The sequence below is a fragment of the Cervus elaphus genome, chromosome 15 (genome assembly GCF_910594005.1).
Source record: "Cervus elaphus chromosome 15, mCerEla1.1, whole genome shotgun sequence".
Lineage (NCBI taxonomy): Eukaryota > Metazoa > Chordata > Mammalia > Artiodactyla > Cervidae > Cervus > Cervus elaphus.
Window position 1 is genome coordinate 58,663,968 of NC_057829.1, and position 25,785 is coordinate 58,689,752.

A 25,785-nucleotide genomic window follows, 5' to 3' on the forward strand; every position below is an offset into this window, starting at 1 on the left:
AAACCCCAGGGTAATTTTTTTTTCCCCCATCTAGAAAAATCGTATTTCATAGCAGTTCTTACAATGCCCTGACTCTGGATGGGGGCCCTCCCTTGATTCTAGATATTACATCATTTCATTTCGGCTAATGTAAACACTCATCACCCCGCATGTAACAGGATTTTTAGTACAGTTTGAGATTGGGCTTCACTCGGTGGGTCGTTGCAATGATTAATGGTTTCAGAAGGAAGTGCAGCAGGAAGAAGCTTTGCGGGAATGGAAGAGGTGAGGGAGCTCCATGTGAGATTCTGCAAAAGGATTAAGATTTGGCACCGGGCTTGGTTTCTGTGCAGCCTCTTAGGCAGAGAGCCTCAGGAGAGGGAAGCAGGCTGTCAGCTGGGACTTTGCACGCTCTCAGCCTGCCTTGAGGGTTGCTTGGTTCTTCCCTCTCTCTGCAGTACCCAATTTTACCTTATTAAAGGATGGATGTGGATGCTGAAGCCTTAAAGAAGACCAGGTAAGGGTTCCTGTTGTCCATGAAGTCCCCCGATGTTCTTAATGCATGAAATCTGGGGACTGTTCCTTTTCTCACACCGCTGTGCAGTGTTAGCCAAAACACAATTCCTCTGAGACATTTCACAGAGAGGATCAGGGAAGTTTCTTCCCTAGTTAAAGACGTTTCTAAAATGTTTTAACCCAAAATACTGAACAGTTAGAGATGCAAGTTTCTCTTCCTTTGAAGACATAGCTTTAAGATTATTGCTGTGCATTTTAATTTACAAGATTTTGAAAGGAATCCTGAGGGTGTATTAGATATTTGTTTTCCTTCCTTTTATAATGGCCTGTGGTGTGTTATGTCTGTATCAACATCTAGTTTAATGAAAACTGATTCATGATATTCTTCAGAATACTAGCTTTTGAATAAGTTGATCTTCCTTTTGCAGATTTGATTTTCTTTTTAATCTTTTGGCTTTTGCAAATACGATTGTGGTAAGGAATAGGCTTAGTATAACTAATTTTAAAGTATACTTAAGAGTTCAGTGCAGTCATGTTTGATAGCATCCCTGGTTGAAATGAGCTACATGTTTTTTAATGCTTTAAATATACCTTATTGAAAAAGTTTTTCCATGTCAGTGTCCATAGTTTATCCGTGTGGTTAAGCTGTTTATTCACCAACATTGAGAACATGTTGGACCTTTGATAAGATTAGTTCAAGAAATAACCGAAAGAGTAGTTTCCTGCTCACCACCAACTCAATTCCAAATTCTGTTCCTTTACTTTAAAAAAAAAAAAAATTCTGGGGTTAAAAATAACCCAGAATAAAACTTGAAAACTGTTTTGTTTCTCTGTATTTGGCTAACTTCATTGCAAAGTACTGTGTTTAAGGAATTCAAGCTATGAAGACTACTCTTGAAATGGCTCACATAACTCTATCTCTGAATTTCTACAACCCCTTTCAAGAGCATACGATGTTTTATAAGTGTTATTGGGATTCAAGTTTTCAATTAAGTTTTTATGCTTTCTACCCCCCCCCCCCGTAGATGGATGAAAATAACATGAGAAATCATGTCAATTTCCTGACACAAGCTCATTTTTCTTGCGTCCAAAGTAGTGTAGAGTTGTCAAAGTGAGAATAGGGGGCATTTGACACTCCTCTTTACCCTAAGAGTGTGGGCGTCTTCATAGGAGCGAATGCCTGGTGCTTGTTGTGGCAGAAACATAGACACAGGAACTGTTTTTTAAAAATATTTATTTTTTATTGAGGTATAGTTGATTTATAATGTTGTGTTAGTTTCAGCTGTACAGTAAAGTGATTCGCTTATATACACTTTTTCAAATTATTTTTCCACGTGCATTGTTACAAAATATTGACTATAGGAACTCTTGGTCTCTATGATTTATTGAAAATGAAATGTTTTTGTTCAATGTAGAGGACTCTGACCCTGTAGCAGGGAGGTCTCTATACCCAATTGTTCCTGCCCTTTTTGCTTGATAAGCCCTTTTAGTTCACGTAGTCCCGGTTTCTTCCTTTGGGAGACAAACTGGCAGGAGAATCTCTAGCATTTTGTATTGCTTTAACCGAGCACTGCATCCACTGTGTTTCTCTTAGTGGGATGGCTAATAATAAAGCAGGTTTATGGCTCAATTTGAGAAGGTGTGAGAGCAGCTGTAATCTTTAGGAAAAAAAGAATCATGCCGAGGATTAAACACACAAACTCTTTAATTGTATTGTGTTCATTCTCTTCTGGTTATTAGAGAATCTAGACATGCTATTGTTACAAATACTTTTCATAATTGAGTTTAAAAAAAATCATGCTGTATAGTTGGAAATGGTTAACCCTGATGTTGTCCTGACTTGACTTACGGTCATATTGCTGTCTTCTTAAGGGATAACTTTAGTCCTCTAATATTTTTAGAAATATTAAACAAAATATATTTTGTTATATTTTTGTCAAGAAACAAAATATAATTTTGTCAACGTATTACTTTATCATCATTCTACCTTCTTCCTCCTTATCTGTCATGTAGGATAGAGGGGAAATTGTCCAGGTAAACACTTGGAGAATAATTACTAGGAACCTCCTAGGATGTTGCCATGAATTGTCCTTTCCATCCTGGTGTGCTGTTGATAAAGCTTCCATTTATTTGTTGTTTTTTTATTTTTATTGAAATAGTAAGGCATTCTCATGAAAAAATGTAAGCAATACCGTAAAAACAACAAAAAGTCTCCGCCGTGGAACCCAGACTCCCATTTCTCCTCTAGGCCATGTTGAGAATTCTTTAAAGCAGCCAACAGTGCTTTCAAGCCATGCTTCTCAAAACACCTGCAGTGTTGCTACCGGATAAAACACAGCTTCCTGGGCTCCCCCCCCGGAGATGCTGAATCTAGGAGACTAGAGTTGGGCCCCCAAATGTGCATTTCTAGCCGTTTCCCAGGTGATGCTGCCACCTGCCAAGACAGCACTTTGATGTGTGCTGGCTTCAAATGAAGGTCTCCTTCTGTGTCCATTTTTCACTTTCTCTTTTCTAGTTTTCAGAATGGTTGCAGTTGCAATGAATAGCCCACACTATCCCTTTGGGAGAGAACCATGGTGGCAGATAAAATCACATACCTGTAATCAGCATTGGGGTAGAGAGAAGGGTAGTGATAGCGGCAGATATTCTGTGTGAATGGCTGCAATGTGTGAAGGGCATTGCTCTGTGGGTGGGCTGCTGTGAGTTCCAGGCTCGATTACAATCTGAAACAATCATCAGTTAAAGTGAGCACAGCAGCCGCCACCAAAAATCTCTTTTTATTGGTTGGGATTTTGAAAACATTCACTGTAATTATACACACACACACACACACACACACACACACCCTCGAAAAATGACCCATCTCTGCCCCTGCTCATCTCTGCTTCCCTACAAGTATTGCCACATCTCTCTGTCCTCTGGCATGTGCCCTGTTCGGCACAGAAGAATCCAGGTCACACTTTGGTGTTGGGCAGAGTGTTTCCCGTGACACCAGCCCGGGTTATGAACAGGTTTGTTCTCATTGATGTGTTGGCTCAAGCCATTTTATTGGGGACCTTTTGTGCCGCACACTGCTGGGCTCTGAGATACAACAGTGGGCTGGACAGACAGTCCCTGCCTTTTTGAGGCTTTAGATATTGTAGAGATTCTTGGGGAAGGAGGTGAGTAACCCAGGATGGGGATGGAGAAGGGGAGGAAGGGAAGACTAGGACACATAGGTGCTTAGTGATAACTGGGTATACGGATGGAGCCCTTCCAGTCCATGTTCAGTTGGCTTAGATGGTTTCTTGGTGCAGGTCATAGTATTAGGAGGACCAGGAGATACCCTGGAGGGAGAAATATAGTTCTTGCCCTCAAGGAGTTTGCTGTTCAAGGTGATACAACTCTAACAGTCCAGTGTGGTACACTGATAAAGAGCTTTCCCATACATGGGGACCCACCCCCCACAGACAGTGTTATGTGGTTGGATAATAAAATATAAGCAGCTGTCTCTGGTGCCCACTTCTGCCATTTCTTAAAGGAGCTATTGCTACAAGAAGAACAAAAAGGTAAAACACCTACTGTGTTTCATTTCATGTTCATTTCACACCCTGACTTGCTTGGCCACTGGGTGCCAATTGAATTCAAAGTGCTGAGACATCCACATGCTTCCACATGCTCACCTGCAACATGAAGATGTACAGAGAAGCATCAGGTATATGTGTGTGTGCTGGACAGGGTAGGGGTTTTACCAGAAACTATGTCTGTTCAATGATTTCTCCATTGAGGTAGCTAGCTAGCTTAGGAATCCAGTGGGGTTTGCAGATCACATCCAGGAGGAAACAACTGTGGCAACCACTGCAGGCTTAGGCAGGTGCAAGACACAGGGAAGCCTTGGGGCATTCCAGAACTATTTAGCAATGGTTGGCAAATGGAGTCATGGCCCCCTGGCACTAATCGAGTGAAGACCATCTGGTGAAAATGATGAAATAGAGATAGGAAATCAGTTGGCTGGAAGCTGTCCCCTGCATGCCCTGTGAGTTACATGCCAAACTCTCCTTTTTGGTTCCAGCACCATACAACAGCGAGGTTCTAAAGTCTAATTTGGGAAGCTGAGAAGGAAGCTGAAGATCAGAAACTTTTGTGATCATTGCTGAGCCATAGTCATGATAGATAAATAGACAGATAGCTGTAGTACAGACCATCCATGAAACAGGTGGATTTTGAAGGTCCTAATAAAAGCATAATGCAGGGCTGTTGAATTTCTTAGAAACCAAAGGCTCTCATGAGACATCTGGCAAAGAAGGGTAGGAAACTAGGGTCATGAAACAGGTTTCCAGAGCAGTGGAGAAATCCAAGGAGCCTTAGCATAAAAATGCCATCAGGAAATGCCTAGTGGGTGGAAATAGCCAACAGTTAATGAAAATATGGCAGTAGAAAGGAGTTATGGGCCACCTGACAAGGATAATGAGATTGAGCTGGAGACTGGAGTAGGACTGGCCGAGCTAAAAAAAATTGGGCCAATTAGTAATAATGAGGGTGTTTACTTGCTTGTAGATTGGCAAAATACCTCCCCGGGATAAATTAGGACAAATGATCATTTCCTGTGCTAATGATTTTACAGAAGAAAAGGAAGACAAGCACTGTAGAAGGTGCAGGAAGCATCTGTGTGTGAACACTGTGATTCAATGATCCTAACAAGTTTAAGATTATGGGTCTGGTGCAAGGATGGAAAACCAAGATAATGTATACGTAAAAGGAGAAATGAGAAAAATGTGAATAGTGATTATGAAAATATATCTTAAACCTCAAGAATCTTGCCAACTAATTTTTTAAAAACATTGCCAACACCTATGGGGAAGCATAAAGTATGACAAGATTCATAAAACCATTTAGTAGGTTGGGTTGAGAACTAGCTTCCTTTTCTTACCTCACCTTCTTTGACGAAGACAATAAGAATAAATAACCATTTGTTAAACACTTATTGTGTGCCAGGCATCGGGCAAAACTCTCTGCGTACCTTCCTCCATTTGACTCACAGCCCTCCTTGTGTGTGCTAGGTCGCTTCGATCGTGTCTCTTTGTGACACTATGGACTGTAGCCTGCCAGGCTCCTCTATCTATCCATGGGATTCTCTAGGCAAGAATACTGGAGTGGGTTGCCACTTCCTTCTCCAGGGGATCTTTCTGACCCAGGGATCGAACACATGTCTCTTACGTCTCCTGCATCGGCAGGTGAGTTCTTTACCACCAGCACCATCTGGGAAACTGGCCCCCCTCAATAGGCCTAGGGGTTGGAATAATAACCTCTATTTACAGATGCAGCTCAAAGAGGATTGCTCAAGGCAAGACATATTCCTAAGAAATAGATATCTTCAGGAAAAATAGGAAGTTGATTGAAAGAACAGAGAAACCCACCTGGGAAGCCCATGAAAAAGATCCACCTATAATTTAAGGGGCATCTGTAAGAAACAGACATTAAAGCAAAAATAAGAAGGCCTTTTAAAGTAACTGGAGTGAAGGAGCCAGCCAGAGAACCGGTAGAACCTTTGTAGATTACCGGAAAACTCCTTCGGATGTATGAAAGGAAGCCAGCAGGCATAATAAATTATTTGCCTTGATCTTTTCAGAAAAAATATATCAAACTGAATAGCACTCTTAAATCATCTTTAGAAGCAGAGGTACTAGATCAAGTAGTGGTGGATGCACAGAATGTTCTAGACCAGTTGACAAACTGGATGTGGATAAATAACCAAGACAACTCGGCATTCATCCAAGAATTCTAAAGGAATTCAAAGGTGAAATTATGGGGCTGATGGTTAAAGCAACTAATCTTTAGCTTCAAAAACCCAGCAATCCCCTAAGCCTTTGTTGTCCGGAAAAGATGTCTGGCTCTACTACTTCATTTGAAAATAAATTATCATAGATATATGTAAAATATGAAATATGATAAATCAAATCAGAAAATAAAGACAGCAGTGATTTTTGAATTCCCAAACCCTGATGTCACAGTTCTGAAAGCTTTGTGAACATTTCATTCTTGAAATTGCCAGAATTACCCAGTCCCTTACGATCTTGTAAAATAAGCTTATAATTATTCATGTGAACTCAGTAGCTAAAGCAGAAAGAAACAAATGGGCAGTGACTCAGGATTTTGAGAAAGTATTCATCATACAGTTCTGCTTCATTTAAGGAGGAGAAGATTCCTGCAGCCTCGGAAACGGACGCTCACTGTCCATTAATTAAATAGAAGGCATTCGCAGGATTTGGAAACTAATCAGCTTTTGAGCCCCTAACTGCACAGTCCAGCTGCCCGATTTGCCTGGTGGTCTGGCCCTGCTCCCAGCTGGCTCAGGCCTTCTCCCCTTTTTCATGGTCTTGACTTCGTCTAGCGTTGCTCGCTGAGAAGTCCAGATGCCCTGTTCTTTGCTGTGCTGCAGGTATTATAGCTCTAGTTTTCTAGGATATATGCTAAATTGCTTCTGTCGTGTCCAACTCTGCAACCCTATGGACTGTAGCCTGCCAGGCCCCTCTGTCCATGGGATTCTCCAGGCAAGAATACTGAAATGGGTTGCCATTTCCTTCTCCAGGGGATTTTCCTGACCCAGGGATCAAACCCAAGTCTCTTGCATCCCCTGCATTGGCAGGCAAGTTCTTTACCACTAGCGCCACCTGGGAACCCTCTCTAATGTATAGAGCAGGAGTAAAATGGGCCTGGTGTGGGGAGGGTCCTGGCCAGAGTCAAAACATAGTCAGAAGTTGTACTAGGTTAGAAGTTGTACTAGGTGAGGCCCATATAGGGATTTGATCAGGGTCAAAGCAAGCAGCAGTAAACAAGAGATGGAAGCTGGGGTGAAAGTCATTCAGTCATTTAACAGGTCTTTTTTGAGTACAATGTGCCAGGCATGGTACTGAGGATTTGAATTAGACAACCACTGTGAGAAAGATAATCAAGTAAACAGTCACACTAGAGCAGAGCAGAGTCTCTCAACCTTGGTATGGGTGACATTTGGGGCTGGACAGTTCTTTGTTGGGAGGATGGTCCTGTGCATTGCAGGATGCTTAGCAGCATTAGATGCCAGAAGCATCCGGTCACACGCACAGTCTTAACCAGAATGGTTTGCAGATATTGCCACATGTCCTCTGGGAGGTGGAATCATCCCTGCTGAGGATCTATGCAGTAATGTAGGATAAGGAAGAACAGTGATCTCAGGAACTCCTGCTCAGTCCCCTTAGCCCAGATCTGGCGGGGAGGGAGGTTTCCTGGAGGAAATCATATCAGGAGGAGACTTGGCAGGGGGAGTAGCCCTCAGGTGAAGGTTTAGAGAAGTAGGGTCAGGAAGGGGAGAGCTGCAGGCTGAGGGAAAAGCCAGGTCTGGATTCCAGAGGGAGGAAGTCCTAGGCCAGCTGAGTGGTTATTCATGGGTGGCGGTGTCTGTTGTTTGGTGGTAAGTCATGTCCAACTCTTCGCAAGCAACTCTTTGTGACCCCATGGACTGTAGCACGCTAGGCTTCCCTGTCCTTCACCATTTCCTGGAGCTTGCTCAATCTCATGTTCATTGAGTCAGTGATGCCATCCAACTATTTCATCCTCTGTCACCCCCTTATCATCCTACCCTCAATCTTTCCCAGCGTCAGGATCTTTTCCAGTGAGTTGGCTCTGCACATCAGGTGGCCAAAGCATTGGAGCTTCAGCCTCAGCATCAGTCCTTCCAGTGAATACCAGAGGGAGGAAGTCCTAGGTCAGTTAGGTGGTTACTCATGGGTGGTAGACACTCCTTTAAGTGCATTTATCATTGCCCAAGAGGCAGCGTTTCACACACCAGGTCCAACAGCAGGGCTGTGCTGTGGCCCAGCTTGCGTGCCATTAATACAGGCTAATCAGGGTCTTCTTAGGCTGCAAGGCAGATCTGTAACTTGAAGGATCTCCAGGTCAAAAAGTGAGGCTGTCATCTTGAACTGTTCTCAGGGGCTTCCTGTGATTCAGATTCATCCTTATTCAGACCATCATGTCATTGCTTCAGTCAGAGATTGCTAGTTCTCTTCACTCTTCCAGCTGTCTTGGCTATTGCTCCTATGGGCAACATGGAATGATGCTGAAGAGGCCAGGACCAGAATTAAGGAGACCTACGTTCTAAATACCTCTGTCTTTCACTTGCTGTTTGACCTTCATTGTGCTGCTTATCCAGCTGACTCATTTGCAGAATGATGTTCCTAGAGACAACCTAGTTGGTTGTCTCTACTGGTTGCCCTGGGTTTGGAATAACAATGTCTGTAAAGACAGACTGAAAAGTTACCTAATCTACTACTGTCAAAAGGTACTGTGTTGGCACTAGGAGGGACAAATTACCATTGAGTTGACTCATATTAATAATAGGAACTTAACGTGTGAGTATTGGACAAGGGAATGAAAGAAACTCCCATCAGGAGGTGAGTTCAGAGAAGAACTTCATATCAGCAAGTCTGGTTTCCCTGTCAGGCAAACAGCTGCGACATATAATAAAGAGGACTCTCTCTGAACACTCAGCTAACACAGCGTGTCAGGCACAAAGCATTATGGCTTCTATATAAGAAAGTACTGAGAAGATTACACCTGACCAGATCCCACTGATGACCCAGCTACCTCCCCACTGGAGAGATGATGAAGATCAGAAGCATTGGTTACCAGATTAAATTTACATGTAGGCAGTGGTAAAGCTCAGACTGTTTGACTCTTCAAAGTCTGTTTACACTGTGTATGTGGGAAAAGGGAAACCCTAGAATACTTTTTATTTGGTTATGCAAATAAGGTCTCCCAACAAAGATTCTTGAAGGATTAGTTATCATGGACTTGGGGAATACTATATATATATATATATAAAAACATATATTTATTTAAATATATATGTATATATATAAACATATATTTATTTAAATATATATGTATATATATAAACATATATTTATTTAAATATATATGTATATATAAACATATATTTATTTAAATATATATGTATATATAAACATATTTATTTAAATATATATAAATAAATTTATGCCATTTGTTTTTTTTATTTTTATTTTTTGCCATGCCATGTGGCATGTGGGATATTAGTTCCCAGATCAGGGATCAAACCCATGCCCCCTGTGGTGAGAGGGTAAGGTTCCCAGACCAGGGATCAAACCCATGCCTCCTGTGTGAAAGCGTTAGGTAAGGCCCTAACCATTGGACCACCAGGGAAATCCTGGGGGATACTGTATTGACAAGATGAGGACCTCTGCTGGGGAGAGTACTTCATATATGGTGGGAAAAGTGACATCAATGATGTTTTTCACTGTATTTGTTCATTAATGAGTCCATTCATTCAACCAGTATTTACTGAGCACTCACAACTGTGTGCCAAGCACTGGGCTAAGTGGTAGACCAACAAGCCTCTGCCTGATGGAGCTTCCAGGCTTCCTATAACCAGACTTATTCTGAAATAGCTGGAGAAAGCATACAGGGAGCTGTTTGAAGCAGTAAGATGGAGCTCAGCCATAAGAACTCCTGAGAGAGCTATGTCCACTAACACAGTAGAGTTACAAGGGTGTAACAGACGAGTTTCAAAATGCCGTTTCTGAGAGCATCAAGCTTGGCAGCCTATAATTTTAGAAAATTCAGCTGTTTGCACAGAAGGGAGAAGGGTCAGAGAAAGGAGGCCTGCCAGGAGGTTGCTGCAACAATCCAAGTGTGAGGTGTCTAAAGCCAGGGCTAAAGCAGTCAGAGTGGAGAAGAAGGGTGTCTGTCTGAGTCATGTTCCAAAGTATCACTGGCTGCCTGGTTTAAGGAGGAAGAGAGGGAAAGAGGCAAAGGTGACGCTGAGGTTTCTAGCCAGAACAGTGACATATCTCTTGTGTGACTGTGAATCAAATTCATTTGGGCCTGGTTACTTTGCTCTGCTTACTTGCTTGAGTAAGAAGTTTATTCTCAGTATCTGGAAGAATTGAGAGTGGGGCCATTTGGTCTAAAATTGTGAAGTCACTTTTCCTTGGGCTTTAGACTGCCCTGGGGACTCTTTCCCACTTTCAGCGCCTAGGTCCCTGCAGGTGGGGAGGTTGTAAAGGTCACTAACATGTTGGTGTGCGTTAATCGTGTCTGCTCTGCCCTCATGCTGCATGCACGCCTCCAGCCAAGGTAACGATCGGTTTCAAGACTGGTGCTCAACAGTTAGCTTAGAGGGAGGGTGTCCAGGGCACTGGTGGGGACACTGCATGTGGGAAGGTTCCTCATCTGGAGGTTCAGGTGGACTTCCTGGAGGAAGCACCTAGAGAATGAACGTTGACTTGGCCAGAGTTACCAGGAAGAGGAAATAGCGTTTACAAAAACCTGGAAGTAAGAGAGAGAGGAATGAGCGGGTGATAAGACTTGGGATGCCTGGAAGGAGCTGTTTCTGCTGAATGGCCAGGCTCCTCCCTTCTTTCCAGAGAGAAATGCAGGCCCAGGCCTCATTTACCAATGAGAGGTGGCCTGTGACAGGCTGGGGGGTAGAAGGAGCTCTTCCTCGGAGGCTGTGGTCTGCTTCCTATCTCCTGAGTGACTGTGTGACCCCCACAGAGTGGATCTCGGGGCCCTCAGTGCTTTCGTGAATGAAGTGAGGACTCCTGAGTGCCTGTCAGTGCCTCAGTTCTGAGGCTCTCTGAAATTATTTTTAAAGCTGAGGAAAAAAAAAAAAAAATCAAGCAACTACTGAAAACAGATTTCAGTCCTTATTAGGTTGCAGAATGGGAACAGAAACATAACCTGATATTGAGAAAGAATTCAAAGAACCATTTGAGAAGAAGCATCTTTGATATTGAGTAGATAAAGGCTCTGTGGCAATTCAAGTCAGTCCTGAACTTGAATTACCAAAAAGCACAAGATGAATCACAGGAGAAATCTGAGGAAGGAGAGAAAAATGCTCCTCAGAAACAAGTGGGCATTTGAGAAAAGGGACTGGGCACCTCCTCCCCCACCTGCTGCCAGGTGGGGTGAGTTTCTTGGTAAATATGGTGGCCATGGGCTGGCACAGAAGATGTTCAGGGTGACGAGGGCCACAGACCTGCGTCAGAGAGTTTGAGCTCCCAGGAGGGGCCACCCGTATCTGCCTGGAAGCTGTGGGGCACAGATGCTAGATGCTAGATGGGTAGGGCCTTCGAGACCAGAGGCTTTGTGGAACTGGGTGCCAGCTGAGCTGGGCAGGCCCAGCATCTGACATGTAGTGGTGTGTGTGTGGTAGGATGCGTTTGTGGGGGTGTGTGCTTGGAGTTGCCCAGGGACCTCTGAGGCCACGGGTCAGAATCCCTGAGGAAACCGGACAAGTGGGCCTGGCAGCTGACCATTTATCTGCCCTCCCTGCTGAGAAGTCACATTCTGACAAGGAGTCCAGCGAAGAAGAGGAGAATAGGTTTCTTCTACAACAGCGTCACAATATGAGCCAGGTAGAGTCAGGCGTCCTCATCATCATTTCTTCAACTTCATCTTCACAACAGCAGCAGCAGCCGTAATGTGCCGAACATTAAGCTAAGTTTGTTATCGACATTTTTCAAGCCTCACAACAACCCAGCAAATAGGTCTTATTTTTATCATCCCCATTTTATCCATTTTTCCTCCAGTGAGGCAATGGAACCTTAAGGAGGTTGAGCCTCAAAACTAGTGATTTGCAGACATGAGGATTCACATACATTTTCCTCCTTCTCTTCTGTGAGACACAATATGAATTTTTTCCAGTCCAAATCAGTTGTACCAATGTGCCATGTTCCCAGGAAAGAAATAATAATAAGCAAGGTTGTTTATAGATTTTATTTTAATAATTTAAAAAAATGATGTATTTGCATTCCTATAATTTGCATTTCTTTGATAATCAGTGAAGAGTACAATGTTTATACTATTTATCCTCCTGAGAGAATTGTCTTCCTTTTTTTTTTTTTGTCCATTGCTAGCTCTCTCATATCACAGATGAAGACAGCATAACCTGGAGAGTTTAAGTGACCTGTCCAAGGTCACACAGCTAGTTATTGGAAGGACCAAGGCCAGAACTTACCCACGGGCTCTCTTGATTGCTCTCTGCCCCATTGCCCTGGGCTGAGCTCCCAAGGCCCCCATCCTGCCACCTCAGTGGGGGAGGGTACTTGAAACTTCACTCTTTGCAGGGGCTGTCCCAGGGGGAGAGAGAACAGGAAGACAGCTCCTTGAAAAAAGCATCCTGACATGAAGTCCTTTCTACAAAGAGCCCTGGAATCTCTTCTGATGAGCAACAGGCCAACCTCTCAGACATTAAAAGCTAGTTTGTTTGGGGGGGAAAAAAAGGTACAAAGAAGAAAAACAGTGGAGGAGGTAGATAGCACATATTTAAAGAATTCTCACTGGAGATTTTAAAAGCAAATATAAAAACCAGCTAATAAACTGCCCATCACAACCGAAAGATGAACCCACCTGAGATCTCCCTGAGGCAGTTGGGACAAGAACAGCTATTCTGTGAAACCTGCTGTTTAAAGAGCACTGGCTGCCAGGCGCCATGCTGAGTGCTTCCGGAGGATTCTCACTTATGCCTCATGAGCACGTGATAAGATAGATACTGGTATTAGTATTACCGCCATTTTATAGATAGGCAAACAGGCTTTGAGAGGTTCAGATTTTTTTTCAAGGTCACACGATAAGAAGTGGCGAAGTTGGGGCCTGTACTGCGGCCTGAATCCAAGGTTTGCTCTTAATTGCTTATGCTACCAGATACCCTGAGGTCTTGTCTTAACCAGTGAGTGGCAGCAGTCCTCTGGCTGGCATGCGTGGGGACAGTCCTTATGAAGACAAATTATCCCAACCACTTTGAATAATGGTCTAGAAAACAGCACCCCAAAGACCAGGTTTTTCAAGACCGTTATTCAGTTTCAGTAATGGAGGCTCAAGACATTTCATTGTAGGTAACAGCTCAAAGCGTTGGAGCTGAGATGACCCAGACTCAAGCATTGAGGCATCTTGTCTCACCTGAGCTCTTAAAGTGAAGTGAAGTCGCTCAGTCGTGTCCGACTCTTTTCAACCCCGTGGACTGTAGCCTACCAGGCTCCTCCATCCATGGGATTCTCCAGGCAAGAATGCTGGAGTGGGTTACCATTTCCTTCTCCAGGGTATCTTCCAAACCCTGGGATCGAACCCGGGTCTCCCGCATTGGAGGCAGTCGCTTTAACCTCTGAGCCACCAGGGCTCTTACCCTTCCCCCATCGTGTGTGTGTGTGTGTGTGTGTGTGTGTGTGTGTGTGTGTACACACACACGTACACATGCACTCACACAGTCACTTATACACCAGAACAGCTAAGAATAAATAGGTTCAAATAGCTTAAGCAAACAGTTGGCTGAAATGACAGGCTCTGAAGCTGACGGGCACTATGCCAAGGCATTCTAATTTCATCTCCACAACAAACTCACATCTCTCTTTTAAAGAGATGTGTCATTTTGATTTCAGCAGTCGAGGCAGGAGGTTTTTCAACGTGAATTCCTCACAGCCCTTCCTAAATAAAATGAAGAACAGCTGAGCCTTGTCTTGTCTAATGTATGGCTTTCCGTGGTACTTTTATGAGTGAGTAGCGTAAGCAGAGAGGAAGTAGCCTTTAAGAGAATCAGTGTGCCGCTGCTCTCAGCTGCCTAGTGTTGTCTCCAGCGATGAAGATTTATTTTATAAACACATACACAGTGCTTACTGTACAACAGGTGCTGTTCCAAACAATGTATCAATAGTAACATCCTCATCACATCCCTGTGAGGGGGAAACTGAGGCAGGACGAAACCTAGTAGTTGTTCAGCTGTTCCCCACCAGGGACCAGTTTCATGGAAGACAATTTTTCCATGGACTGGGGAGGGGAGGATGGTTTGGGGATGATTCAAGCGCATTACATTTATTGTGCACTTTATTGCTATCATTATTACATCAGCTCCACCTCAGATCATCATACATTAGATCCTGGAGGTTGGGGCCCTCTGGTTTACCTGAAATCACTTAGCTGGGGAATTGGTGGAGCTGGACTCAAAGCTCAGGTAGCCTGACTTCAGTACCGGTTACTCGTGGGTAGTTGAAAATTACATTTTCTTCTAACATCAAGTCAGTTATCCTCATGCAGGACTTTTCTCACACAGAGAGTAAGCCTGAAGTTCATGCATTCCGTGACCCTGGAGGGGAAAAGAACTAAACTCCAACAAGCAATGGGAAATGAGTCAGAGTCTGTTTATTTTGGTGATTTATTTTGTGAGAGCAATCTGTTGAATGAATGAACAAGGGAAGCGTGAGCTTTTCACAGCTTCTGTGTGGCTACTCCGATATTTAATAACTCATTTCTTTTGATCTTCTAAGCCATCTAATTGAAATATCCCCAAGTTCAGATATTACGGTTTATAATTGGCCTTCAGCCCCTGTCTGTATCTGGCATGGTGGACTCAACTACATCTCACCCCTTGTGCGTTTGACCTCTTACTCTAAAAATAAGGGCCAGATGAATGCTTATATTCTTTATAGAACAGATGATGGTTTTACTGGATGAGTGTGGTTTATACTTTAGAACAGCTGCATGCATGGAAAGAAATTATTTGAGTAACGTGTTTTCAGACCTTGACACATACATTTGGCTTTAAATTCAATATGCACTTTCTCAAAAAGGATAAAAATGTAAACAGTCTTCTCATACACTATCCTGCACATCTGAATCCTGTGTTTTAATGGTTTCTCTTGTGACTCTGGTGTATAATTCACTGGTAATAGGAAAGGAGGTCCCATTCATTTGCCTCTTTGGAATGACATGAAAACTGTAGACTGTTAGAGTTGACAGGGGACTTGGAGGTCATCAGGGGTGACCCTCACCCCTTTCTTTATATGAGGATTCAGAGACCCACAGAAGTTTGAAATTCCAGGGCCCCTCTAGTCAATGGTGGTAAACATGAGGCTGGAACCAGGTCGCCTGACTGCAGGCCAACAGAGTTGGCCGAAGCTGAGATAAACTTTAAAAAGCTGGTCTCCAGAGGTTTTCTGGCCACCACTCCCTGCCTGACAGTGCCAGCCTCAGTCCCTTGCCAACACGAGGGATTGGCTATCTGTCCTCTGAGCCCTCAGACACCTCTTCCAGGTTTCAGACCAGGAGTCATCCCTTTTGTATATCAGGCCCTAATTGCCTGAACGCTGCGTTGGCCTCCTCACTGACAGCCCTGGTGTTCCTGATCACCTCCTCTCAAAACACATAAAACATTTTTAAGACATGTAACTATCATACCCAAAAGGCCAGTCTTGATGACATCAGACCTTTTCTAAAATACTGTTGTCCGTTTCATTCACTGATGTGTCCCAACCATCTGGAACAGAATCTGGCACATAAAAGGCACATAGTAAATATTTGTTTAATGAATAAATGACCTCATTTCCTACTGAATAAATGAATTCTTACTCCTTAGCCTAGTGTTTGAGGCCTTTTATCACCTGGCACTCATCTTTTCCCACCTTTCCCCATCTATCCTCTGTTAATTTAAAACAGCAACATAAAAGATATTCTTTTAGGCTAATGTTTTATGGAGTGTTCATAAGTGTCAGGCCTTTTCTAACCTCTTTATGTCCATTAACTCATTTAATTGGCACAAAAACTCTATAATGTGAGTGTACTATTATTAATGAAATTCTACAGATGAGGAGAATAAGTCACAGAGAGGTTAAATTACTAAGGATGAGGCACAGCTGGGATTCAGATTTGGGTAGCATGGCTTCAGACCCATGTACATAACCGCTGTGCTATAGTTAGCTCTCCTGTTTATTTTATTTTTTAAAAGAATTTTTTAATGTGGGCCATTTTTTAAATCTTTTACTGAATTTGTTACAATATTACACTGTCTCTCTTCTGTTTTTGGTTTTTTGACCACAAGGCCTATGGGATCCTAGCTCCCTGACCAGGGATCAAACCCATACCCCCTTGCACTAGAAGGTGAAGTTCTAATCACTGAACCACCAAGAAAGTCCCCTGTTTAGTTTATTTTTTAATTACAAATTCCAACAATCTAGAAATATAAAAAATAAAAAGTGACAATTGTCTTTCTCTCCAAAAATTTGAGATAATCCACATGTATCCTTTTAGATGGCTTTCTTATGTTTCAATGAATAGTTATATTATTTTAAAACTAAAATGGTTGATATTATACATATTGCAACTTGTCTTTTTCCTTTATTATTTTTTTGAGATTTTTTTTCTTCTTACTACACATACTGCTACCTCACTCTTTTTCACTGTTACCTACTATTCCATTATATGGATATACCATAATTTATTTTATCAGTCACTGATGATGAACATGAACACTTCCTTAAAAAAAGGAACAGAGTTGTGATGAACATCACTATACTTTCATCTGTACAATGTTAATATCTCTATAAGTTTAGATTCCTAAAAATGTGGTTGCTGGATCTTAGGGTATATACACTTAAAACTATGATGGATATTGATAAGTGGCCCTCTGGAAATTTTGTGCCAATTTATTCTCCTGCTAACGGTGTCTTGAAGTTTTTGTGATTTTCCTTACTTCCGTGTACAAGTTCAGGAAGTAAACCCTAGCTCCCTTCCTAACAGTTCCCATCCTAAGAACTCCTATTCTCTGATCTTTATGCCTCTCTTTCTGTAGAAAAGTTATTTTGTCTTCCTACACTGTTTGGCTATAATCAAATCCTTCCTGACCCCTCTCTTCTTACCTGTGTGAACTCTGTCTCTCTCTGTCTCTCTTTCTCTCCCCCCCCCCACCCCCCCACCCCGCTTGGTTATGCAACAACAAAGTAGAGCTCCTCATTCAGGCCTTGATTTACTGGTTACAACTTTCCTATCAGGGAACTTGGAGATTACCTAGAGAAGAGTGAACTTGAACTCTGTGTTCCTGACTGTGATGACGAGTCATGTGGTGCTGGTTGGAGTTGATGTTCCCAATCTTGCAGTATCAGTGTTTGGCTGTGTAGTTAAAGATGTCATTGTCATCTCAACCAACCTTATTTGAATACGTCCATGTTTATGATTAAGAGAGGAACAGAGGGTTACAGTGGAAGGCAAGACTGGAGAAGTCTTTTAACTGATGAAGGGGATGGAAAAGGAGAGATAAAGGCATGATGCTTGCTGGACCCTTCCTTTGTGCCACCCCCCTTGCTTGGTGCTTTCAATACATTATTGAATTTAATCCTCCAGTGAGAATAGACTAAACAGCTTAGGAATGTTCTGTCTGGAAAGAGGAGGAGGAGGATGTGGACAGTGTCTAAAGTCATAATAGACTTCCTAGCATAACTACTAGGAAGAAGCAAAGATAGCCCTTGGAGCTAGAGCAGAACAAGTCTAGGACAAGACAAAGGTACTTCTGAAATTGGCAATTTAAGTGGTGCACTCTGTAGCCACAGGTGTGGTGCAGATGGAAACATAGATTTGTTTTTTAAAGGTTTTAGGAAACTATATAGTAATGGATTGCTACTGGATTTCTAAAGAAAATTAGAATTTTGAGGGTCCATACCATTCCTTGATGTTAAGGAGTCCAAACATGCTTTTGGCTCTAGTGTTCCTGAAAGTGTTAGTGGTTAGTAGTTAGCGGAAAGGTTAGTGGTGGGTAGAAGGAAGGCATTCTGGACTTTCTTCATCTCACTTTAAACCAGAATTGCTCTACTTCTCATCTTTTATAATTTCTCTGCTTCTCCATGAGATTTCACTTGAAAATATTTTTTGTTACAAAAAAGAAGTCATAAGTCATTTCATTTGATTTCACTGGAGATGGGCTGTGGGGCTAAGCCACCATGGCAGATCTTACCTGTGGATCAAGGCTCCACCGTTGCTTCTCTCCATAGCACAGGCTGGGGCCTGCTGGCCTTGTAGTCCATTCCTGACCCCGGTCATGGGAGGGGAAAAACGAGAAGGCCCATGCAGCAGTAGGAACTGTTCCCTGTTACTGGAGGAACAAACCCAGTCTATTTGTAAGCCCTCCCAGTCTGCACCCGACTGCCCCAGGCAAGGTGTGAGCTCAGCTGCAGTTGTAGTGCCTCCAGGACTACAAACTGCAAACCTGCTGTTTGCCCAGGAGGAGTCAAGGAGGCTTTGGCCTCAGCCTGACTCATAGGTTCATGCCTCCCCTGTGCTGTTCCCCAGTTCCTGCTTTAAGTCCTACTCTTGCCTGATGGTTCCCTTGAGCTCTGAGTCAGAAGACAAGGGTTGAAATCTCTGCTTGGCCATTTTGCAGCTGTAAGGTTTTATTTTATTCTGAACCTCTCTCTAAGCCTGTCTCGTGTATGTTTCTCGTGTAGTCCTGTTGGGCGGTTATGAGGATTGATTGAAATATGGCAAGTAAAGCACTTTGCAGAGTGCCTACGGTGAGGTAAACCCTGAAATGGGGGTGTCAGTGGTCAGAGTTGCTGCTGATGTATGTTATTTTTATGCCTCTCATCATCATTGCTAATATCCTGTGACAGACCTGTGACTTGGAGGAGACTTTGATTCCTGCCATGAGACCTGATTCTGAACCACTGATTCTCCCCCTGGACACCTTCCTGCTTCTTTCCAGTCCCACAGCTCACCTGATCAACACTGACTGTTCTCTCCTTGTCTGTACTTGGGTTGATATCATAAAAGACAATACACAGGAATACACAATAACAACCCTCTTTGTGCTGTAGTTGCATTTAGAGAAGTACACTGTATCTCCAAAACACTTCACATAAATGGTTTCATATTTGATAGGTTTCCTTTTTTGAAATTGAACCTTTCAAGTGTCAATGACAGAGCCAGGGACTGGCTAGTGGCATAGAGAAGTAGAAACACAGGTCCTCTGGTTGCCAACTTCATACCATTCCCTGCCATCATTGAGTTTACACATCAAGACATACTGCTTTGCTTTCTATTAATATATAGTTGTAAATTTTCCTTTGAGTCTGGGAGCAGGAAGAGCGTGAGAGTTCAATTCTGCTTCTCTGTAGTAGTGGCAGCGGTTTAGTCACTAAGTTGTTTCCTACTCTTTGCAACCCCATGGACTGTAGCCCACCAGACTCCTCTGTCCCTGGGATTTCACAGGCAAGAATACTGGAGTGGATTGCCATTTCCTTCTCCAGGGGATCTTCCCGACACAGGGTTTGAATCCAGGTCTTCTGCACTGCAGGCAAATTCTTTACCAACTAAGCCACCAAGGAAGCTCCAGCCATATTCTAATCAGCTGTTAAAACTGAGGAAAACTGGGTCTTTATGGAAAAAGAAACTTTTTTTCTTTGATCTATTCTTGTTCCAGAATGTTCTGGATTTATCCCAACAACAGCTGTAAAGATGTCTGTCAAGATTTTGCATTCCCAAAGGCCTGAATACCTGAGACAAAGAGAAAATACAGTCAAAAAATAAATAAAAATAAAATATGTAAACTGTTTTAATAAATAGAAAATATGCTTATAAGACAGACTTTCTAAGTAAAATCATTTTGCCTCTGTAACCAGTAGATCTTGCCATCTTAAGGGCATATTATGTCTCTTTGTGCCAAAAATCACAGGACCTTTCGTTCTTGTCCTTATGATCCACTGCAGTGCTCTATTCAGAGTTCTGGGATGGAGCGTTTTGTTTTGTTTTTTTTTGCTACTCGTTTGAAGTTCCTCAAATGGAGACACTTTCGGTTGCAGGTTTGGAGTATGTTTTCAAACCAGTGTAGAGCCAGGATCTAGGAGAACTTTTCACATAACTTTCGATGTTTTGGATAGACTCCTTTGACAAATCCTGTTTGCATTGCAAAAATTATGGAAGGAGTATAGACCCCTTCTAAAATTCATCCAGGAAGTAACCACCCATGTAGAGAAAATTTTATGCATAAATGTATATATCACAACAGCTTATATAATAGTGGGAAACAGGAAAACAACTGAAATTTACACTAATAAGAGAAGGTTGCATTACACTGTGGTTTGTTCTTGGGAGGAATTGTACAATGAAAGTGATATCTTTTAGTATTACAGAGAGCAATTTGATTGTTATGTAGAAAAAGAAGAAAAATAAATTGTATTTAATACAGTCACAATTAGGCAAAAATATATAGTGATGTGGTATCATGTGCAATCTTTTACTTTATTCTAATTTTTCTATATTCAGCATGAATTTTTATAATTGGGGGGAAATTTTTTAAAACTGAAAACAGAAGCATTGTCCTTCTTTGTAGGTATTCTTGTGTTTGTAGTGCTGCAAAGGCATCTTTGATTTTTCTAGAACAGTATTTCTCAACTTCAGCCAGTTTGGGGTTGGATAATTCTTTGTGGCAGGAGCTGTCCTGTGCCTTCCATGTAGCAGGATCATTGGCCTCTACCCATTAGATGCCAATAGCATGTCCTCAGTTGTGACAACCAAGAAATGTCTCCACATTTCCCCAAATGTCCCCTAGGGGCAAAATAACTGAGAACTGCTGTACTATAACTATGTACTGATACTCCCCAAATTCCCACCCCCTCTGTGGGCAAAGAGAGACCAGAGAGATGAGGGGCAGGAAAGAAAATGTCTGGAGATTGATCTAGAGGGTTTTGGTAAGGGAGTTATGCCAGAAACTTGTAAAGCATTAGGTCAGTGTGGTCAGGAAGAAGGGGTTGAGAGAGAAGGGGCTCCTGGAGACCCTTGGAAAGGGAGGCAGCTGCTGGGCAAAGCCACACAGGCTGAGCTGGCCTCCACAGCACACAGTTTTCAACGAGGAGGACATAGTGTCTGGCAGTCTCAGGGCCACCCGCGTCAGGGAGACCTACCAAGCCATAGCAGTGTCCGTTCAGTTGTGCACAATGATGGAGAAATCTAGGATTCATTCATTCATCAAACACTTCTTTGTGGCAATAAGTAGCAAGATTTCTTCCAGTTACAGAGTAGGATTCTAGGAGAGGACCTCAGCCCCTTGCAGGAAGAAATGGAATAAGGATAGAGTCCGAGCAGACTTGGAAGGACTAAGATTCCTGCAGGTCTGGTCACAGGAAGGAGGGAGAAGACTGACTTCCCAGCTAGGGTGAAAACAGATGCACTGGACTGGAGACTGTGGCGGCTGCACCAAAGAGCTAACGCTCCTTAAATCTCCCTTGACTTGGAGCAGGGTTGTCCTCATAAGTAGGGCAGCACAGTGCTCTCGAGTACATTAGGAGGAGCACAGCCTCAGATAAGGAGGAGGACTAGGCGAGATCGCTGAGGGCACTGGTGAGTCAGAAATGAGATCATGCAGAGTTGGTTATAGACTGAGAGCCTTTTCTATTTTTTCCTTTCTTTTCATATTAAAAAAAATATGTTAGAGCATAGTTGATTAACAATGTTGTATTACAGACATAAAGAACAGACTTTTGGACTTAGTGGGAGGAAAGAGTGGGATGATTTGAGAGACTAGCATGAAAATGTATACATTACCATGTGTAAAATAGATGACCAGTGCGAGTTTGATGTATGAAGCAGGGCATTCAAAGCCAATGCTCTGTGACAACTTGGAGGGATGTGGTAGGGAGGGAGGTGGGAGGGGGGGTTCAAGATGGGGAGGGGGGACACAGGTATACCTGTGGCCAATTCATGTTGATGTATGGCAAAAACCATCCCAGTATTTTAAAGTAACTGTCCACCAATTAAAATAAATAAACTTTTAAAAAATTCTAGAAAACCCCCCAAAAACAAAAACAAAACAATGTTTTGTTAGTTTTAGGTGTATAGCAGAGTGATTCAATTATACATATATGTGTATCTATTCTTTTTCAAATTCTTTTTTCATTAAGTTTATTACAGAATATTGAGCAGAGTTCCCTGTGTTATACAGTAGGTCCTTGTTGGTTACCTATTGTAAACATCCTAGTGTGTACATGACAGTCCTAAACTCCTGATCTCTCCATCCCACATCTTCCCCCTGGTAATTATAAGTTCCTTCTCTAAATCTGTGGGGCTGTTTTTGTTTTATAAATAAGTTCATTTGTATCCTTTTTTTTAGATTCCACATATAAGTGATACCATGTGATATTTGTCTTTCTTTGTCTGATTTACTTCACTTCGTGTAATAATCACTAGATCCATCCATATTGCTGCAGATGGTATTATTTCATTCTTTTTGGTGGCTGAGTAATATTCCATTGTACATATGTACCACATCTTCTTTATCCATTCATCTGTTAATGGAAATTGAGGTTGCTTCCATGTCTCGGCTATTGTAACTATTGCTGCAATGAACATTGGAGTGCATGTATCCTTTTGAACCATGTTTTTCTCCAGATGTATACCCAGGAGTGGAATTGCTAGATCATATAGTAGCTCTATTTTTAGTTTTTTAAGGAACCTCCATACTATTCTCCACAGTGGCTGTACCAGTTTACATTCCCACCAATAGTTTAGGAGAGTTTCCTTTTCTCCGTACTCTCTCCAGCATTTATTGTTTGTAGATTTTTCACTGATGGCCTTTCTAACTGGTGTGAGGTGATATCTCATTGTAGTTTTGATTTGCATTTCTCTAATAATTAGTGATATTGAACATCTTCTCATGTGCCTTTTAGCCATCTGTGTTAGACTGGGACCTTTTTACTTGGTGCTGTAAGTGTAGAAAAGAGAAGGCCAGGTTTTCTATAGGAAGGATCACTAGAAGCAGATCAAAGAATATGCACTTTTTGTATTTTGATGGGTAGTGCTAAATACCTCAGAATAACAGTATAACAATGAATGGGCAAAATACAATTGTGGTATTTTATGGTGCTTGAATAAAAGATTTATTATTTTAGAAGTTTATAAAGGTTTATAGATGTTGCAACTTTGTTTTTGTGGCTTGTTGTGGATCATATCTCTAATTTATATGATGTCCTGCCTGGAACACAATCCCTAATCATAAGATATTTTCCTATGGAAAAATGACTTGCTTTATGACAATCTGCTTTATGACATGCTTTCCAGAAATAATGCATGACAAAAAGTAAAGGTTGTCTATAAAGTTGGTGTTTGTTTTACCTATTTGTGAGTTATTGTGCTTTTGTTTTCCATAATGGCTGATTTATTTTCCACCCTCTACTACTATAAATGTATATTTAATAAAGCTTGAAATACTCTTTTTTAAAAGTTTATGAAGCACAGGGAAGATGCATAGATGGATTTGTAAGTCGATGGTTCGGATTGAATACTGTATGTATCTTCTATGTCATGAAATAAATGCATTCAATTAGTTTGAAAAGTATGAAATTTCCATTTTGTAGCTCAGAACAATCAAAAATCATCAGTTTCATATAGTTCAGTCTAATAGTAACGTTGGCTATAAAGAAAATTTTAGTGAAATGAATATTGTGGTTTTTATTGCTTTCTTTAAAATTTAGATTTATTTCCCTGAAGACAGGGTTGAAAACTTGGATTGTGTATCATTCTGGGCATGGCTGGAATTCAACCAATTATTCTTGCTTAGAGTGATTGTTTCCATTGGAATGAGAGTTCTCAACCCTGGCTGTTCATAGAATCATAGTTAAAATCAGGGAACATTTAAAAGATACTGATGTGCCCCACGGTAGCCTGATAAATAAGAACCTTGTGGGGTGGGGTGGAGATGGGCAGGGCTCATGCCTTTTTGTTTCTCAGGTGACACTAAGCTACAGACAGGTTTGAGAACCACTGCACTACAATTTCACTTTACGGAGACTCAGCAAAGCTTTTCTATGCCTTAGATAAACAAAAACACAACACCACTGCTCCTGATTTATTTCTCCAACTTGCTTTTGGACCAACAAGGTCCAAAAAGAAACTATGGGGGGAAAAATGTGTTTACATCAAACCTGTTTTGATTTTCATTCAGCTTTTGGTTTTCATTCAACAGAACATTTATTGGATGCCTAGCATGGGCCTGGTCCTATGGCTAGGTATTTTGAGGAAATAAATTAATGATGAGTGAAAGAAGAGTTTGGGCCCTTTAAAAAGCAGGAAGGGGACTTCCCTGGCTGTCCAGTGGTTAAAACTCTGCACGTCCACTGCAGGGGCATGGGTTCGATCACTGGTCCAGGGAATTAAGATCCCACATGCCACATGGGCAAAAAAAAAATCAATAAACAAAGAGGGAAGGTTAAAAACAAAAATCAGGTGATTATATAAAGTGTCCAGAATAGGCACATCTGTAGAGATAGAAGGTATGTTAGTGGTTACCTAGGCCTGGAGAGTTTAGAGAAGAAATGAGGAGTGACTGCTCATGGGAGTGGGGTTTCTCTTTGCAGTAATGAAAATGTTCTAAAATTAGAAAGTAGTATTGAGCTTCCCAGATGGCACTAGTGGTAAAGAACCTGCCTGCCAATGCAGGAGACAAAAGAAACCAGGGTTCCATCCCTGAGTCGGGAAGATCCTCTGGAGAAGGAAATGGCAACCCACTCCAGTATTCTTGCCTGGAGAATCCCATGGATAGTGGAGCCTGGTGGGCTACAGTCCAGAGGGTCACAAAGACTTGGACATGACTGAAGCAACTTAGCATGATGTTTGCACAATTCTGTGACTATACCAAAATTCATTGGTGGTACACTTCAAACGGGTGAATCTCAATAAAACTGCTGTTGAAAAAACTAAAAAGCCACAACTATGCTTCACTAAGAGGACTTCACACTAAGTGAATTAGGAACAGCAGAGAAGAAACTTTCCTCTCCACCCATTCCTTTCATATTTGACAGAGCTTAAAATGGGGACAGTAAGAGAGCAAAATGATGCAGAGCCTGCTTGGAGGCATTTAGTTCTCACCTATATTCCAGGTAGCATCTGAGTGTACAGGGGAAGATGGGCCAGAAGCTGTGCAGAGGTCCTGGGACATCCAGTGGGTGAAAAAAGACCAAAACTCACTGAGTCCCAGACAGTGTTCTTTATGCTTTATGTATATGATTAATCACCACCCAATATTCCCATTTTACTTCAGTGAAACTTGGGTGTAGAGAGGGTAACTGTCCCAAGGTCATACAATTATTTCTAAGAAGCAGCCTTAAGACTTCCTTAAGGAATGGGTAGGTTTCTGTTAGGAATGTGAAGCTAGAGGTATTGAGTGACAGTAGAGCTGAAGGCTGTGGTGTGCTGAGGGGGATGGAGAATAAGCAGCTCATTTTGGCAGGAGCAGTGGGTTCAGGTAGGGTGATAATGGAAAATGATGCTAGAAGGATGGAAGGAGAGAGGTTATTGAGGAGTTCTGGTGACCATGCTAAGGCATCACCATTGAAGATCATCAAAGCAAGGCCATGTGGAGTCTTCTTGGTGCACATGTGTGTGTGTATCTGAATGGGTGTTTCTCTGCATCTACTTACAAGCAGCTATGAACGTATTGTCTGGCACAGCACCTTGTTCCTTGCATGACTCCAGGTCTGTGATGGG

The 25,785-nt window shown here is 42.1% G+C and overlaps 1 protein-coding gene across 4 annotated transcripts in view; it reads left to right on the forward strand.

Annotated features, from left to right (window-relative positions):
* Window positions 1–25,785, forward strand: part of PLCE1 (phospholipase C epsilon 1) — a 361,223-nt gene that overhangs the window by 128,699 nt on the left and 206,739 nt on the right. Inside the window, exon 1 of one of the 4 annotated variants that reach the window (XM_043926639.1) lies at window positions 161–264. The exons of the other annotated variants lie outside the window; for them this stretch is intronic. Within the exon in view, the coding sequence (XP_043782574.1) occupies window positions 214–264 (51 nt within the window). The 5' untranslated portion in view covers window positions 161–213. Of the gene's footprint in view, window positions 1–160; window positions 265–25,785 lie in introns of those variants that run through there. 4 annotated transcript variants of the gene reach the window in all.